Consider the following 17,562-nt stretch of genomic DNA (forward strand, 5'->3'; position numbering starts at 1 on the left):
GGGCTCTGAACTTTATTGTTGAGTAGAGGTACCTTGTGCAGCTGGAAACAGGGCTATTGGGAGGAGTATGAGAAAACCAAAAACAATAAAATTGCAAGCCAGAAAAACAACCTCCACTGTGTGAAACTGAGGGGAAATGCAGAGTGAGTGTCGCCACAAGCAACTTAACTGTTTGTATAAAGATGCAAATTAGTGCAGAGTATTTTACAACTGCAATTCCAAAAAACACTAGAATGCAGTGTAAAACTGAAATAAAAACAGAATACAATTAATTACACTGTGTAGCATCTATCTTCTTTTAACCACAGTCTATAAATGTCTGAGAAGTGAAGAGAAGGTTTTCTCATTCTCATTGTCTCATATAAGATTATAGCTATGTTTTCAGTCGGTGAAAGGTCTGGACTGCACAGGCAGGAAGTTCACCAATCTGACTCTTCTACTACAGTGTTTCCCAACCACTGTGCCGCGGCACATCGGTGTGCCATGAGAAATGATCAGGTGTGCCGTGGAAGATTATCTGGTTCCACCTGATTAGTACGCTATGCGACCGGCGTGAGTAACGGGCAGAACAACTTCCACTAGAGGGCAGTACAACTACCTGCTCTAATTAAATGGGTCACCAACTGCCAGTAAAATAGAAGAAGACAAGAAGAAATTACATATGCTGTGAGCGAGACAAGGCTGCCGCAATAGCAAAAGATAAATATTTGAAAAGAAAAAGTAGTCAATCTGACCTGGGTCCTGGAGGAAATTCCAACCCAGATGAAGGCCCTAGCATGAGTAGTGGTCAGAAGAAGGCAAAAAAGGTATACTGGGGACAAACCCCTATACGTGGTGCGCGGGGAAAAATGATCAATATGCTTTTTGTGACATTTTTGTTTGGTGGTGTGCCATCTGATTTTTCTAATGTGAAATATGTACCTTGGCTCCAAAAGGTTGGGAAACACTGTTCTACTACAAAGCCACGCTGTTGTAATGCAGAATGCATTACAGTTACATTGTCTTGCTGAACTATAAAAGACATCATCTGGATGGGAGCATATGTTTGAAATCTGTATGGCTCTTTGAGCACTGACAGTGTGCTCCCACACTTGTCAATTGAACAGGCACATCATCAGAGATCCAGTCTTTTAAACTGAGCGCCGATAGCAAGCTGGATGGTTGCTCTCCTCTAGTCTGGAGGATGGGACATCCATGTTTTCCAAAAAGAACTTGACCACAGTACAGTTTTCCACTTAGATGCGATGCTTTTTTCCCACATGGTAAATGAGTTTTGGGCTCTTGAACACATAGATTTGATATTATTGTACTGTAGATGACGAGATATTTGGTCTCGTTATTAAAGGAACATTATTCTGAAATAGTTTCACAATTAGTTTTTGCTGATTGATGAAATTATATCATTACTTCTGAGAAACTCAGCCTCTCTAAGATGCTCTCGTTTTACCCAACCATGTTGTTAACCTGTCACCAGTTACTTGCAAATTATTCCTCCAGCCATTTCTTTTTATTACCAATTAATTTTTCAGCCTTCTTCAGTCGACATTTGTCATGAAACTGTAAAATGTCTTTGTTTAAACATTTGCTATCTTTTCTATTATGGGTTTATGAGATTTGCAAATCATTGCCTTGTATTGTTAATTGCATTTAGCACAGTGTCCCAACCTTTTGAAAATTGTAGCTGCAAAAGAGCATTTAAGAGCACCCAGATTTCCACAGTTTTTTGTTGGACACTTCGACACCACCTTGTTAACTGCTGTATGATAATAACTAATATATATTTAGTTATAGATATCACACAGCTGTCATGCTTTCCAAACATCCACAGTAGCTTTTGTGGAGGTGTATGCAGTCAGTATTACAACCTGAACGTACTGTGCCCTCTGTTGGCAACTTCAAGTGTCAAGGGCAACAATTGTTTTTCTCTCTAGCCGGGATATTATCTGAGAGACCACTCAAATCCTGTGAGACAATTGAAATAGGTGCACCTAGATTAGTGGAGGAAAAGAAAAAAAACATGTTATTACCTCACATGGCACTGAAAATAATTGGAAATGATTGCAGTATGCATGAAAGAAGGATATTTTTTTGTTTGTTTCTTTGTTTCTTTTATTTATTTTTTTAGTGTAGCATCTTTTCAGCTAGAAATAATAGCAGTTATTCAGTGCTTTATCAAAGGCTATAGACGACATCATCTGGCTCTTGTTATGATGTGACTGTGTAGAAAAAACACTGTGCTTTGTGTAGAACATTGTGTTTTCTGAAAATGATAATGAATTTTTTAAGGTTGAATTGAATACTTATTGGTGCTGTAATTGTTCATTCACATGTTATCTGTAGCTTCATCTTCTGTATTTTAAGTTGAGCCAAAACAAATATATTTTTAATAACTATTAGATTATAGCTGCATTACAAATACAGACTACAAGCATTGGGTGAGGTTTCATAAAAGAATTTGGCTTGGTATTTTTGTGCTGCCATCTTTGATCAGCGATATTATGCAGGAAGGGCTTTTGGTGGAATTCTTTACTTACATTAAGGGTTGCCCTTTTCCCCAGATGCCTCCATTTGTTGTACAGGTGATCCAGAAATATTACATTGCACTAAGTTGCAGTGTGGTATTTTAAAACCTTATATATTTAGGATTATGCTCAGTACATAAGTGTAATAATGAAGCTAGATCTTCAAGTTCTTCATCCCTGCAACTGGTGCAAATTACTTTCTTGTTATAACAATATGTCAGATGGATAATTTAAAAGTTGTCACCAAGAGATAATCACTGCAGCTCTCCAGGAGCTTTCCAGCTGAAACCACATGACTATTTTTGTTTTTTGGGCTTTTTCTGATTGACCATCTCAGTGCTCTGAAGTGTGGCCACAGCAGGCAGCTGTTTTTAACAAAAAAGGTATAAAAGCACTCAACACTGAATAGCAGACAGACTAAATTACCAACTAGCAAGTGAGCACATGTGGAGCATGTAGCTGCCAATAAGCCAAATATTTCCCTCAGGAATTGGAGGAGACCACAAAGCACATCTTAAGGTGGCCATAAACAGAATCTGAACCCTGTCAGGAACTGTCTAGTGACTTGGGTTTTGGAAAAAATGACCAATAATCCGGGACTTCCAGTGTAGCCAGCTAGAAACCTGAAAACCTAAACTGTTACTTGATTGTTTTGAGATTGCATTTTAGCAAATACAATCTCTCTCTAACTCTCTACAGAGGCTGTTGGATGCAAACAAAGCCTTTCCCCGCTCTCATAAAGCAAGAGCTGGGGTATTTAGAAGCCCATTAATTATAAATAACTATAAGTGTTTTCAGGTAGGTTTTAACAGAATACCTAAACTAAAAACAGCAGTGTGTTGCGGATTTAAAAATGGCATAGACAAGCAATTTTATGGCGTGTACTTTGAGCAAAGAGAGTGTGGGTGTGTCACCACATGGAATAATAGAGAAAGCCATACAGGGACTGAATAAGAATCACAATTTCCTGCATACGACTTAAAAGAATAATAGTCTTTAAGGACTGAATGAAATTGAAGTAAGTAGGTCATTCAGTGGATTACAGTGTAGCTGAAATATTTATACAGAGCATTGCAGCATTTAGTCTATTTAAAATGGACACCAAAAAGTTGACAGAGCAGATTAGTGCACATTCTGTTTCGGTGATGATGGTGGTAACCCTTCGTTCCAAACTGAGAACAGAAAAGTCTGATGTATTATGTATGAATGGATGCTTCTGAATTTATTGAGCTTGTGCATATAACCTTGCAGTCAGTAAGAGCTGGAAGCAGACCCAAGAGTGCCTCAGTTAAGGGCGTGTGAAGTGTGAACAATGTGAGTGCAGGTTGCAGAGGTTCTTCATTTATTTAATGTTCATTCTTTTTATTTGTTTTCAGTTACACAGGTCGACTCTTGTAAAATCACTTTATTTGATGATATTTGCATAATGACACACACACAAAAAAAACAATGATGATCATGTGTAAGCTGGTTCTTTTATTTCTTTGGGAACATTGTCTGCAGTAAGAAAAGGGTTTTCAAAAAGCAGAATCAGTATGTGAACAACCTGCTGAGAGCATTTAAGGTGGTGCCACAAGATGTCACAGTTGGGTTTGAATTTCCCAAAAGAGCAGACTGAATCTACCATTTCTTCCATCTAATTTTAAATGCTTACATTTATTCATGAAAACAGCTTTGACTTTATTTCGGAGCATATATTCATACAAGCATATATTTACCTGATTACCCAGTATGTGCAGCAGAAGTACTGTACCACAGGTTGCATCTGATGTGTTTTCATCCAAGAGTATTTGCCAGAAGCCATTGGCATCACTGCGATACGGACAAGCTATCCTTTCATGCCTTAATGCAGCAGTCGTGGCATTATTGTAAACTGGGAGTTACTGTGTCTCAGTCCTGTATTAAAGTCTGTGTGTGTGTGTGTGTGTGTGTGTGTGGATGGCAGGCGATTTTCCCTAAGCAATCACTGGAGAACTAATATCCTGTATTATGGAATGTTAATTTTAAGTTAACGATGAGTGCAAGAGTCCTTTACTCTACAAGTTTGCAAAAAATGTAATAATTTGTTAAACTTGAATTAAACACGAGTTAAACTTGAGTTAAACATTATTTTGCTGCCTGATAATGTAAATGATCAGCCACTGACCTATGAATCATTCAAGACTAAAAAAGGCGCTGAACTTAAGGGATGCACCAGTGTTGTGCCCTCACATAACAGGCAATTTAGCAAAGAACCAATTTGACATTTTATCCGGCACATTTTATCCATAGGCACTTTGCTACTAGCAGCCAGTCACAAAAGACAAATTTTCCCTTATAATGTGTTGAAACTGCAAAAAATGCAAACAATATGATACAGTTTTGACACCATAGTATTTCTGCATGAACACTATGGTTCCCAAAGAGCAATTAGCCAAAAAGAAGAAGTGACAGACCTAAAAAAGCTATTAATAGCAGGTGTCTGAAAGTCATATCCTTAAGAAAAAGGATGAGGTGCATCTGGCCCTTAAACTGATTCCGTTTACTACTGTTAACTAAAGATTAATCAGAAATAATCTCAGCCAAGGGGTGGCTGTCAACAAGCCATTCTTATAAAAGGAAACAGGGAGAAAAAGCTGAGTTATGCTGAATTTGCAAGAACTGGTTTGAAAATCTGTGGCAAAAGGCCTTTTGGAGTAAAATTTAAAAAATAAGAAAGTTTTGTTTCAAACCATCATCAGTAGCTACAGAGGAGGGCAGGAGAGATGCAACAGTGAGTGTCTACAGTTATCTACAGTGTGGTGGAGGCTCTGCTGTATTTTGGCTCTGCATTTCAGCCAGTGGTGTTGGGATCTTGTCAAAATTGATGAATGGCATCAGATTCTGATCCACTTTGCAATACCACCTGGAAAGCATCTGACTGAAAGTGGCTTCATTTTCCAGCGTGAGTATGATCTCAAACACTCTGCCAATGCAAGTGGATAGAAGAAACACACAATGGAACACTATCAGTCATTGATTGGCCTCCCCAGAGTCCAGACCTCAACATTATTGAAGCAGTGTCATCATCTTGACATCTTGACTTGATTTTAAAAGTACTACTTGCCCTTCACTTTCCCCTTTTCACTCCAAGTGTGTTCAGATGCCACAAGTTTGTCCGCTCTCCTCTGTAGTTTGTGTTTTGTCTTGCTTGCTTTCAGCCTTGGTCTGCTGGTGATGTGTGATGGGTTCTTGGGTTCGTGTTCGCATTACCACCTGCCTCACGTTACTCATCATCATAAAAACAGGAAGTCTCCACAAAATTTTAGTTGTACACAAAACTCAACCAGACAGATGGGTTTAGTAATAACTTATAAATCACTAAACATCGCACATACCAGCTTTAATTATGCTGATTTATTTAATTACAGCCACAGTACAAATAAGTCAGCAGGGTGAGAATGAAACACAGTATCTTCCAGGCACTATTTGAAACCTAATTTTCAGATGCACTTCTGTTAGATGCGCTGAGGAAAGTATTTTACCCACAGGCACTTAAAATTCTGCCAGACATGCTTTTAAACAGCTGCATGATTTTGTGCACAGTTTGACCACAGGACACACAACTCAGTCTTCACCGAGGTATAAACATAGGCCTAGGCATTGTGAAATAATTGTTTTAGACGGCCTTCATAAGACGGCGGGTGTTCTATAATAAGGACATTTTACTTTAATTATTTAGTCAAAATGTCACTTAACACATCAGGAGGCTGTTTACAACATTAAAGCTAACAGGGCAGGATTGCTTGCTGGACAAGTTCAAAACTCAAAAAGTCCCGACAACTTTTCAATGCAACCTTTACACTTAAGGCTGGGTCATGGCGTCTGAGAGCTGATACCTAAGACATGCTGTTGAACCATGTCACAAATCAGTTGTTTTTTTTCCCAGATGAATAGGAAGGTGGACTTTGAAAAGCAGGCTCTCATAGCATGGGAGAAGAAGAAAAAGTGACAGAAAAAGCCATCACTGGCTTTCAAGAGGAATCACTGCAGCAAGCAAAAACGGTTTAAATGCCCATTTAAGCACTTCACTCAGCAACATAAAAACAGTAGAGTGGCAAGAGTGACATGTCCCCATGAAAATTAAGCCAGGTCAGTTGTTATTTTTATAGGTGATTTTCATGACCACAAACAAACAGAAAGAACACCATAACCACCACTGTCAAATAGTATAATCACTAAATTGGTGCTTGAAGGTCTAGGGAATAAAATTAGTGGGTCTAAGTGTTTATTTTAGAAAAGCAAAGCTGTTCACTGGGTGCTAACAAAATAATAAATCTGTATAACAAAATAAAGGAGTAAAGGAGCTGCAAAGATTTATACCTTTACACATGATTAAATTCTATTTTCACAGTAAGAGTTAAAGAAAAAATGTTAGAAATGAGATTTAAAAACATTACAGTAATTTATGTAGACTTCTATTTAAATCTAGCTTTGATATAAGCACACAGACCCTCTCTGTTTCAATTTAAGTTCATCTCACAGGAAAATGTTATCTCACTGGATCAAGGATGGTATGTATAAAGCTTTGGGGTCTGAAGATTGAAACCAGTGCAAAAAGTGCTTTAAACCTCTATTCTTTCTAATAGAAACTCTTTGGGTTATGAAAAAGGTATGTCTGAATAGAAATCTACGGAGAAAATCACACTTTTCCATGCTTGTCTATGACCTCAATTTTGTGTATTACTTTAAGGTCTAAACTGGTAGTTTCAGGTGCTATTAAATACAACATCTTGCTGTGAATTAAAATGAAAATGATGATCGCCACTGGAGTCAAAAATAAGGATAAAGAAGGGAATGCTCCACAGCAGACAAGTCACTACCATATAAGCATGTACTCGTCTCTGTTTTTGGGTTGCTTCAGCTTCCTCCTCCTGTCCAAATATATGTATGCTGATTACAAATTGGCTGTAGGTGTAGTTGTGAGCATGAATGGTTGACTGTCTCTCCATGTTAGCTCTGTAATGGCCTGACTTTTACCCAATGTCAGACAGTGTTCTGTCCCCATTGACTGACGGAGGCTAACAAGTTTTATAGCATGTGAATACGAGACTGGATCCAAATCCAGTTCTACTTTGATTTGCTTCTTCAACTCACACCTGTGCTTCAGTAAAAACTAAGGTGCACATTCCATGAAGGATGGCTCGTGTAATAGTAAATTAGGTGAGCTACAAGAAGAATGTGCCTCGGGTTTACATTACAGCTGGTGAGCATAGAGGAACAATCCACTGAGAGAAAAGAAAAAGACGTGACTGCACTTCTGAATGAGGAACTCTAAGCTGAGCTTGCCAGCTGAAACCCCTCACATAGTTCTAAACCATGGAAAATAAATCAAGTCCAGAACACATGTACAGCTGCACTAACACAGCTTGGATAAGCCCCAGTGAGATATTCATTGGCTCTTGCATCCATATTAATTCAATTTTTTACTTAACAAAGACAACAAATCAAATGATTTTCTTAGTTTTATGAGACAAAGTTGAACAACCTAATTTCTTTAGTATTTTTACATTTAAACTATGATTTTTATTACTATTATTGTTATCATTTCTAGCCTCGTGTACTGGCTTTCCTTAAAGTGGGCAGAGTTGAATGACACTAAGGAAACATAAACTATTATCATTTTCACTGGCTCTCACTTTTTTGTTCCTTATTTATGCAGTCCTCTTTGAAAGAAGGAATCATTTGTATCTGCTTGGAGCTTTATGCTAACTCATCTCTTTACAGTGGACCATTATGGAGAAATTTCAATTATATGCAATCCATAGGCTCAATGACGCAATCCTGAAACATAATTGTTCCTGCTGAAACAACCCCCTCTGCTGTCTCAAAAAAATACACCGTTAACCCTTAAGTGCAAAAACAGAAGCAACCTTTAACAGTTATATTTCTTAATTCTAATGCCATAGAGTGCTACAGTAGATTATTACTTCCAGTGGCTGGATTATTATGTGTAAAATTATAGACCAGCCCCTTTCTTTTCGTTTTTTTTTTATGAATGAAAGCTTACGCACGCCCTTTGTGATTCAACCCTTATAGGCTAACCTAAATAAATAAATGAAGAAGATGTATGATCCCAGGAACGTCCCCCCCCCGCTCTCTCTTTCTCTCTCCCTCTCTCTCTCTGTCTGATGGGAACGTGGCTGCAGCGCATTTACAGTGCCTTCCCCTGTGGATCCTCCAAGTATCTCCTTTCCCCTCAACCACCGACCAGAAGCGTGTCAAACAACTTTTCATTCAGCATTAGGCTGATATATGTATATATGTATATTTCAATTTGCTTCGTTTTTGCGCTGTTTGATTCGTCATTCTCAATCATGAACGCACAGAGAGGGGATAGTCAGAAACGACTTGCAGATGAGCAGAATCAAGGTGAGAATTTATTTCTACTTTTACATTGAACTGTTGTTTTAGTTTTTGGGAAACTTTTGTTTAAAATACTGTAAAACATATTGTCTGTTTAGTTCGTTGTCTGCATCTAGTCTGCTTTTGATTTTGTTTTTCCCACTAGCGCTTGTAAGTATTTTAAAATGCACAATTAAGTCCGTTCAACTTAAATATCCAATTATTAATAAACAATTTTGCAATACGATTTAAAGACATTAAACACAATGTCATTGGAATCTTTTGTTAACTGCAGGCTGGTTATATTTCCCAATTGACATGTCAGATAAATATAATGTTCAACTCTCTTTAACGTTAATTCTTATAATGCTGTCCATATCATATTAGTCCAATAACCTTGGAGTTGCCGAGTAATACATGAGATTTGGCCACATAATTAACCTTTGAGATGAAGTCATTAGCATCTCTCAGTGCAGTGTGTGTAGTGGTAATTATCCCGAACAGTCATCAGCTGATGAGAAAGAGTTTAGTAATATTATATTGCCACTAAAAGCAATGTTCTCCTGTCCACGAGGGAATCTGCAATCTGTAAAAAATGTACGATTTTTTTCTCTCTATGCAGAAATTACAGAAAATGTTGTTTTTCTATAAGTCTGTGGGATTTCAGTTCTTTACTGCTACTGCTATTCAAAATAGAAACAGCAAAGTCCATTTTAACAAAATGATGCAAATACAAACAAGGATGTGTCATACCTAGTAAACAAGCTTAAAGTTCCCTTTATTTGTTTCGAATGATATGCCGCTGACATCATCACACTAATTTGTTTGTTCACTGAAAAATCTTGGTTCACACACTGCTTGATGCATCTTAAGAAACATCTGTTGTTTGTTTTAGACATAAAGGATGCCAAAAACCGAGAGAGACAGAGAAAATAATAGAATAATAGAAAATGCATGAGCGACACAGAAACTGCATTAGGTTAATAGTTTTCCCACCCAGAATGAAAAAAATGCTGCTGTTGTCATCTAATTGACTTTAATCTGATGAAGTTTTGATTCGAACTGATGGTCCCTTGAGGTTCTCTGAGGCGAAATGGAAATGTTTGCTTTTTCAGAAATATTATGGACAAAATCACTCAGAAATCCCCCCAAAATGGCAACAATAATAACTGCCAAGCTTTTAGGTAAGATAAAATTAGGTCTCATGTTGTGGGAATTTATGCATTCGTCGAGAAGTTATTCATTAAACAAGATGAAGAAATATTAAGCTTAAGTTTGACCCCAATAAGCAGCATCAAAGAGCTTTTAAACAGGAAAAAAAAAACCCTCTTCTGATCACGGCACTGTCTGTTTTATCTTCTTATTTTTCTTTTAATAGCAACACCCCAGCACTGAATACCCCAAGAAACCAGCAGAGGATGTTTTGACACCTTCATTTGTTCCTCCAGCCTTCCTCTCAACAATGGACCTCTTTTTGCAGGGATCCTCTTTAAACTTATCAAAACTGCTCCACAATATCAGCATTCCTGTCAACGCCTCTGGGAATTATACTAACAACCAGTTCACAGAGGTCAACCTCTTTGAAATCCTGGGTCCGAAACGCTCTCCCTTTTTCTTCCCAGTGACCAGTATTTACCTTCTCATCTTTCTCATTGGCTTGTCTGGAAATCTGCTCACATGTGCAGTGATTGCAAAGCACAAAAAAATGCGTAATCCTACAAACTTTTACCTTGTGAGCCTGGCTGTATCGGATCTTCTCGTGCTTTTGTTTGGGATGCCCTTGGAGATTTATGACCTGTGGGAAAACTATCCATTCCCCTTTGGTGAGGGTGGCTGCTACTTCAAAACGTTCCTGTTTGAAACTGTGTGCTTTGCCTCCATCCTTAATGTCACAGCTCTGAGTGTGGAGAGGTACATAGCTGTGGTATATCCACTCAAAACACGATACCTGTCGACTAACCAGCACGCCAAACGGGTCATCACCATTGTGTGGGTGGTTTCAATGATCTGTGCCATCCCCAACACCTCACTGCACGGCATCTTCTACCTGCCAGATAGAATGGAGGAGTCAGCTATTTGCACTGTGCTGAAACCTTTGTGGATCTATAACCTGGTCATGCAAATCACAACTGTCTGCTTCTATTTTATACCCATGATGGTTATTAGCATGCTGTACTTAGTCATGGGCCTTCATTTGGGGAGAGAAAGGCGGCAGTCCAGTGGGAACCTGGGAAAGAACTGTTGCAGCACTCGAAGGAAGATGAGAGTGGAGAATGGCCGAAGGAGACAGGTCATCAAAATGCTCTGTGAGTTTTTTTTCTCTCTCTTCAAAAGGCAAGCATTGCTCTGTCATGCTGCTCTGACTTGAAAGCATATCTCCTCTAATCTGTATTGTCACCGCCAAGGCATGATCCCATAGACAAAACATGATGAAAACAGAGAGTAAATAATGACACAGGATTATCAGCAGTTTGGATGGATTATTAAGATTCCGAAGGGCTTCCTTTTGAGTTGCATCTCCTAATTCTGCAACTTGACAAGATTACACGTTAGTGTAAGACACTTTTGCTGTAGCTATTTTTTTTTTTTTACATTGAGGAATTTCCCATTACATCCACCATCTAAAGATTCTCACACTACGAATGGCAAAAATAATAACTGGCAAAAAATAGCATTAGGAGTCAATCTGAAAACCTATTTTCTGAACCAACTGGCAATTATTGCAAAGAGTAAATTATCAGAATATCCATTATGAACACAATTAGCAGCGTGATAGTGGTAATGTCACAGGAAATGTCTGCATTTAAGCTTTTGTCATAGCTCCTCTCAGGAGTTTAGAGTGGATGTTGGTGATGCTATTCTCATTGTATTTGTACAGCCAGTCATAATTTCACAGTATAGAAATTAGTCGCTACTTTTTTTTAATGTTTTTGTTTAAAAACCTGCAACAAACAAACAAGCCCCCCCAATATATCATTAATTTCTAACTGATATTGCACCCTGAGTCACAAATATCTAATATTTCAAGAAAAGGCCTAAAGGTGAATTTTAAACTGCTTCTTTAGCTAACACACCGGTGATTTATTTAATGAAACGCTGAAAAAAAAAATTATACCCTGACCTTTTCTGTACTTTTTGATATCTGTGCTGATGTTTGAGAGTTAAATAAAAGCATATAACCAAATTTATAGCCATCATAACAACAAAAAAAATCTAACTGCCCCAGCTGCATACAAAATACCAGCAACACTTAAAAATAAAGACATTTCCTTATTCTTATCTTTGCATCTGTAGAGCTGCATATTGCAAGAAGATATTTGCCTCATATGTAGCACATTCCATCTGAGAGTTATTTTTCCTAGAGCTCTAAAAGCCCAAAAAAATTGTGGAGTTTTCTTCAAAACTAATAAAAGTTGTGTTTACGTTCAATGTTACTCTCCAAGGTGTGAAATGTAAATTCATGAGGCTTAATGGAAGTGCTGAACGCATGGCTTTTTCTTCTAAAGCATAACAGCTAGCTTCCTCTGCCTTTGTTGGCTCCGTGCAGCACATCTCTCTGTGCAGTTATGTTCTGTGCAACTGATGAGAGATAAAGAAAACAGGTGCAAAAGCAAATACATCCACAGCACTACTAGATGTCTAAAACATCACAGGGGACCTTTAAATGATGTTTTTCTTAAAAGAATCCCAACTGAAGATCTTTTCGAAATGTTGAAAAATTCAAAAGAGGTTTGGGGGATACTTTCTGGTTCCACTGCAGGTGGATTCCTTTATCAGGAATGCCATCTGTTCTGGAGAATGGGTGATAAAATTTAAATTAAAAATAATAAATATGAAATGTATGAACAAAAAGATTGATTGCTTTGATTTGCACAGTTGATCAGACTGCTTCTGTCATCCTCCTCCTTATCTTGTTCTTTTAGTCAAATAGTAATTTATAGTAAAATAACATTGGTTTTGTTTTTAACGTGTGTGTTTCCCATGTAAAGTAGCTGCAATACAATGGATTTCAGGAAAAATGACATGCATATTTTAGTTTTTAAAAAGGTTTAACATTTGCATCTATGAGCAGCTAACTCGATAAAAGCTTACTCTCTTTAATTGATTTCCACTCACTATCAACAACTAAAAGTGCAGCAAGCTGAAAGCTACTTATTGGTCATCAAGCTATATTTTCATACTGAACATCTTCACATATATACCCTGTGTTCTTGACAACAATTTCTGTTGTCAATTCATGCTGTTCAGCCAAACTTTGTTACCAAACTTTCTCTTATAGTAAAGATAAAGTTTCTAAACACATCAAACACATCAGCCTTGACTTAGTAAAACACACACGTAACAATTATGCAAAAACTGCACAGAGAAAAATATGGTTTCGCGGTCCGAGTATTTCACTCAGGATAAATATATCTTTAATGAAGAGCTGGAACAAGATGATACAGAGTATAAATGTGATTCTTTAATAAACTGTAAAATACAGCATTTTGTCCTAACCTTGAAGCTTTAGACAAATGAAAAAGTTAAAATGCACTATGCGAATCGCTGTAGTCTGGGAAAGAAAGAACAAAACCAAGTGCTAAATGCCATATTTATAAATGTAAATATCTTGGCAGTGTGTTGAGTGCCACCAAGCAAAGCTTGATGCCATATGCCCACGATCATAAAAAGCCAAACACTGCCTGTGCCTGCTGGACCTCCTGCAGAGAGAGCCCCTGAGAGCATTATGCCTAGATTATTTGGCGAGGAATGTACTTGTGCTCCATCATCAAAAAATGCTGAACATCGTTTGTTGCACAGAATGAAGCATTTACATTTGGCTAAGAACAGTCATTAAACTCTAAAATTGATAAGACTTATTATACCTGTTTGAATTGGTTTCTAGTCTTATCTGTAAGCCAAGATTGTAGACTCTGTTAGGAGTCTACAATCTGTGTCCTTGATATATTGTGGTTACTGAAGTGCAACATTTGCTAAACAAGAACTTCAGTTAAAGGATAATGATATGCTGAATTTCCATTTTTAAGAATCTCTTGACTCATTTGCCTTAAGGGCATCAATAAGCAATCTAACTTAACTCTAAATTACATCACGATTACCACAAAGGTCATGAATACAGCTGTTTATCCGTCCTTCTTATGACCTCATTCTCATTCCTGGAGCATTAAACGCTGTAATTTTTTCAAAGCTGTTGACACACACTGTCTTTTGTCATTTATGGATGTTAAAAACAAACATAGTAAGAAAATATGAGCATATAGGTCCAATGCATAAGCATAGTAAGACTGATGTGGTCAGAAAGGAACATTTTAACATCAAAACATAATATGTTCCTAAACCTTATTTTCACAGTGCGGCCATTTAGCTCACAAACCAGACCAAACAGGAGCCTACAAGCTGACAAATTCATATTATGTCAGCAGCAAGGACAGAATAATAGTAATTTAAACCCTAGGGCAAGAACATGCTATTCTTTCAAGTTTTGCTAATGCAATGTTTGCAATAGCATGACACTGACTGAACACACCAGAACACCTAACTCTAGTCCATCCATATACAGCTGTTTTAAATGAAAATGAGAAGAAGAAGAAGAAATTCTCCTCCACAAATCTGTGTACTCCTTTTAGAAACGTTTGTCTCAGTTTGTTTAAACAAGGTTTTCAAATAAAGTTGAGGAGATAAATCATTTTATGGCTGGATCGCTAACAATTGATAAGAACTCATAAACAGTAGAGTGGATTTTTATAAAGGACCACAAGCCAAAAAGTTTAATTTTAACATTCATTCATTCTGCAAAAATAAATGTATTCATCATCTTTCTCTCCAGCAATCGTGGTGGCAGTGTTTGGAGTCTGCTGGGCACCCTTTCACATCGAGCGTCTCCTGTGGAGCTCTATCAGCCAGTGGACCGACTTGATGCACAACATTTATCAGTATGTCCACATCCTGTCTGGCGTCTTCTTCTACCTCAGCTCTGCAGTCAACCCTATCATCTACAGCCTGCTCTCCACGCGGTTCAGAGAGTGTTTTCGAGAACTTGTTTGTTCCCAGGGGGAGGACAGTAACTCTGTCAGAGACTCCCCTCCTTTTCCTAAAATTTTGCTGGATCCCTCCGTTGCAAGTTCAAGGGGTCAGGCCGAGGGGAAGGACTCTAATGCTTTCATCCCTTTGCTGTCTCCTAACATGACACTGAGTATGGACACTGAAATCCTCACATGTGCTTGTACAGACACAACGTGCAAGACCTCTGTATTCTGACATTTTATTTGAACAAGCTAGAAAGCAGCTGGTGCAGAAATATTGTAAACTGACAGATTAACATTTTGGATCTTAGGTTTATTTGTTTCCAGAATTTGTTGACATGATGCTGTATGATGAATACTGCCAGAAGAAAATGAGCTTAGCTTAGAACTGAGACTTGAAACAAATGAAGACAAGTAGGCTGTGTCATAATGTAATGAAACTGTCCCGTCTTCTCGTCTCTGACCCTTTTATTAACATTGGCTCATCTCAAAAGTAAAAAAGGTTCTAATTGATGAGCCATGTAAATCCAAAAGTTGTTTTCGTGTTGTATTTTAGTGCAAAGAGAGATCATTTGGAAGAAAACAACAAAATCTACTGCAAAATCATGACACTGGAAATGTACGAATTTTTGGCAGTTAGGCTGCTGAGACTATGAAGCATGATGTTATTGGGGACTGGGACTGGACCCCCTGATGTTTAGTGGTGGTGGTGGAGCAAAAATATGGTTGATGAACACCATAAAGATGAGATTCACTGAAGAACCAGTCTGAGATTGAGATGGGGAGAAGCAATGCCTAAAGGGCATAGTGACAGTGAGGATAGAGAATAGGAACTACTGGCTGATTGGCTTGGAGAGCACAGATTTCACTGGAGAAGAGTAGTGACAATGGCAGTTTTTTTAGGAGATGATTTCGAAAATGATGTGATAATAAAAGAGACAGCAAAAAAATAGCTGACAGGATAGGAGGTTGAATGTGAAAGAACCCCCCCCCCCCTTTTTAAAATATCAAGATACCTGTAAAAATACATTGTAAGGGTAAAGGGCATATATTTGTTTTTTAAATCTTTGAGAGCCAAGCTAACCGTCCCCCTATATTTACAGTCTTTAGTTGCTTAGCTTTCCTGTAGCTCCAGTATCATATTTAGCAGTAGTATTATGGATATTCTCATATAATCCTAGCAAAGGATGTGGATAAGCATAATTTCCAGTATGTTTTGCTATTTTTTTAAACTTATTACATGTCACTAAAAAGCTTGGATGTAAAATGATTATTTATTCTTTGTTTGAAGCTTTGAATCATATTTGACAACAGTGCCTGCATATTTTACCTGCTGTCTTATTTTTTAACTGCTGTATGCCTTATGTCGGAAAGTGGAAAATCAGATCGATCTGAGCCAAATGATTACATGTTGTAATTGATATGTTGTACCTGAAAATTAACGTGATGCTAATTTGCAAAAAGAAGTAGTATATGTCTCTGTGTTTCAGTGGGACAAAGAATGTGATAATTTATTGTGAGCTGTTGCTAATATTTTTGGGGTTTTTTTCTCTTGTTGCATGGCCAGCCGGTAAGCTGTTGTTCACTGTGATTGCAAAAATGAAAACTGATTATGGCTATTGTGCAATGGCTAATTCAAAAGCAAAATAAATATTAAGCTGTCTCTACATAGCTGTCACATGTTTGAACTATGTAAATGCTGGCAACACATTATTAGAGTGCTGTTATTTTGATTACTGAACCATGAAACTGAAGAGTTTATTCATCACCGTGATTGCATTACGGAATTTCTTTTTCCACAAGAGTTTATAGACCTTGTGTGGTTTGAACCAAAATAATAAGCTAGGACATATTGACTGGTTGAATGTATTGGGTCTTTAGAGTCACTAGTAAGTTGTCCTACTGCCCTTGTGTTGCTGGCCTAAATATGTGGTAGTCTTCACCAATCCCACCACATATTACAGGCTGTATACCCACCTCACTTAGCAATAGAATATGTTATTCTTACCTTTTTGCTTATTATTTAGGTATCCTTGATCCAGTTACCTTTTTTAGGCCCATTGGCCTCGCTGTTGGCTTTCCAGCAGGTGGTTTTCTACGCTTTTTTGTTATGAATGATTACTGTTGAAGCAGGGGCACTGCATACACGCACACACACACACACACCTCTAAATATACTGACAGTTGTTATTATGGTTAAGAATTTTTAGCATATTGGCCAATCCTTTGAGCAATGGTTGAGAATTGATGCATGGTATAATACGTGTTTTTTTTTTTTTTTTTTTTAATTTGCCACTACACCGCATGAGTCAAATTATATTTTTTTGCTTTCCACTATTGATCAGAATAAGCTTTAATCCGTCAGCTGTGACAACATTGAATTGAATAGCAGAATGGCAGTTCTGCAAGCCACGGCAGGATGAAATGGATACAGTAGGGAGATTTGCATTCATATTCACTCACTTTCACTCATTGGACTGGATGCTTGAACACTAAACAACATTTTCAATACAGATTTCATTTCCATAAAATTCTCAGACATGTTATCTAATACAAAACAAAATATCGGCCTTTGCATTATACGTTACTTTTGTTCTCTTGAATGTGTTATCTTCTTGCAGCATTCGGAGTGGAGTATTCATATTCATATTGGT

At 37.6% G+C, this 17,562-nt stretch overlaps 1 protein-coding gene across 1 annotated transcript; it reads left to right on the forward strand.

Annotated features, from left to right (window-relative positions):
- Positions 1–8,751: 8,751 nt before the first annotated feature.
- Positions 8,752–17,520, forward strand: nmur3 (neuromedin U receptor 3). Its single transcript, XM_063473613.1, has 3 exons — positions 8,752–8,912; positions 10,264–11,191; positions 14,713–17,520. The coding sequence occupies exons 1-3, from the start codon at positions 8,898–8,900 to the stop codon at positions 15,141–15,143; spliced, it is 1,374 nt and encodes a 457-aa protein (XP_063329683.1). The 5' UTR covers positions 8,752–8,897; the 3' UTR covers positions 15,144–17,520.
- The last annotated feature ends 42 nt before the right edge of the window (positions 17,521–17,562 follow it).

This window comes from Pelmatolapia mariae, linkage group LG5, assembly GCF_036321145.2.
Source record: "Pelmatolapia mariae isolate MD_Pm_ZW linkage group LG5, Pm_UMD_F_2, whole genome shotgun sequence".
Classification (NCBI taxonomy): domain Eukaryota; kingdom Metazoa; phylum Chordata; class Actinopteri; order Cichliformes; family Cichlidae; genus Pelmatolapia; species Pelmatolapia mariae.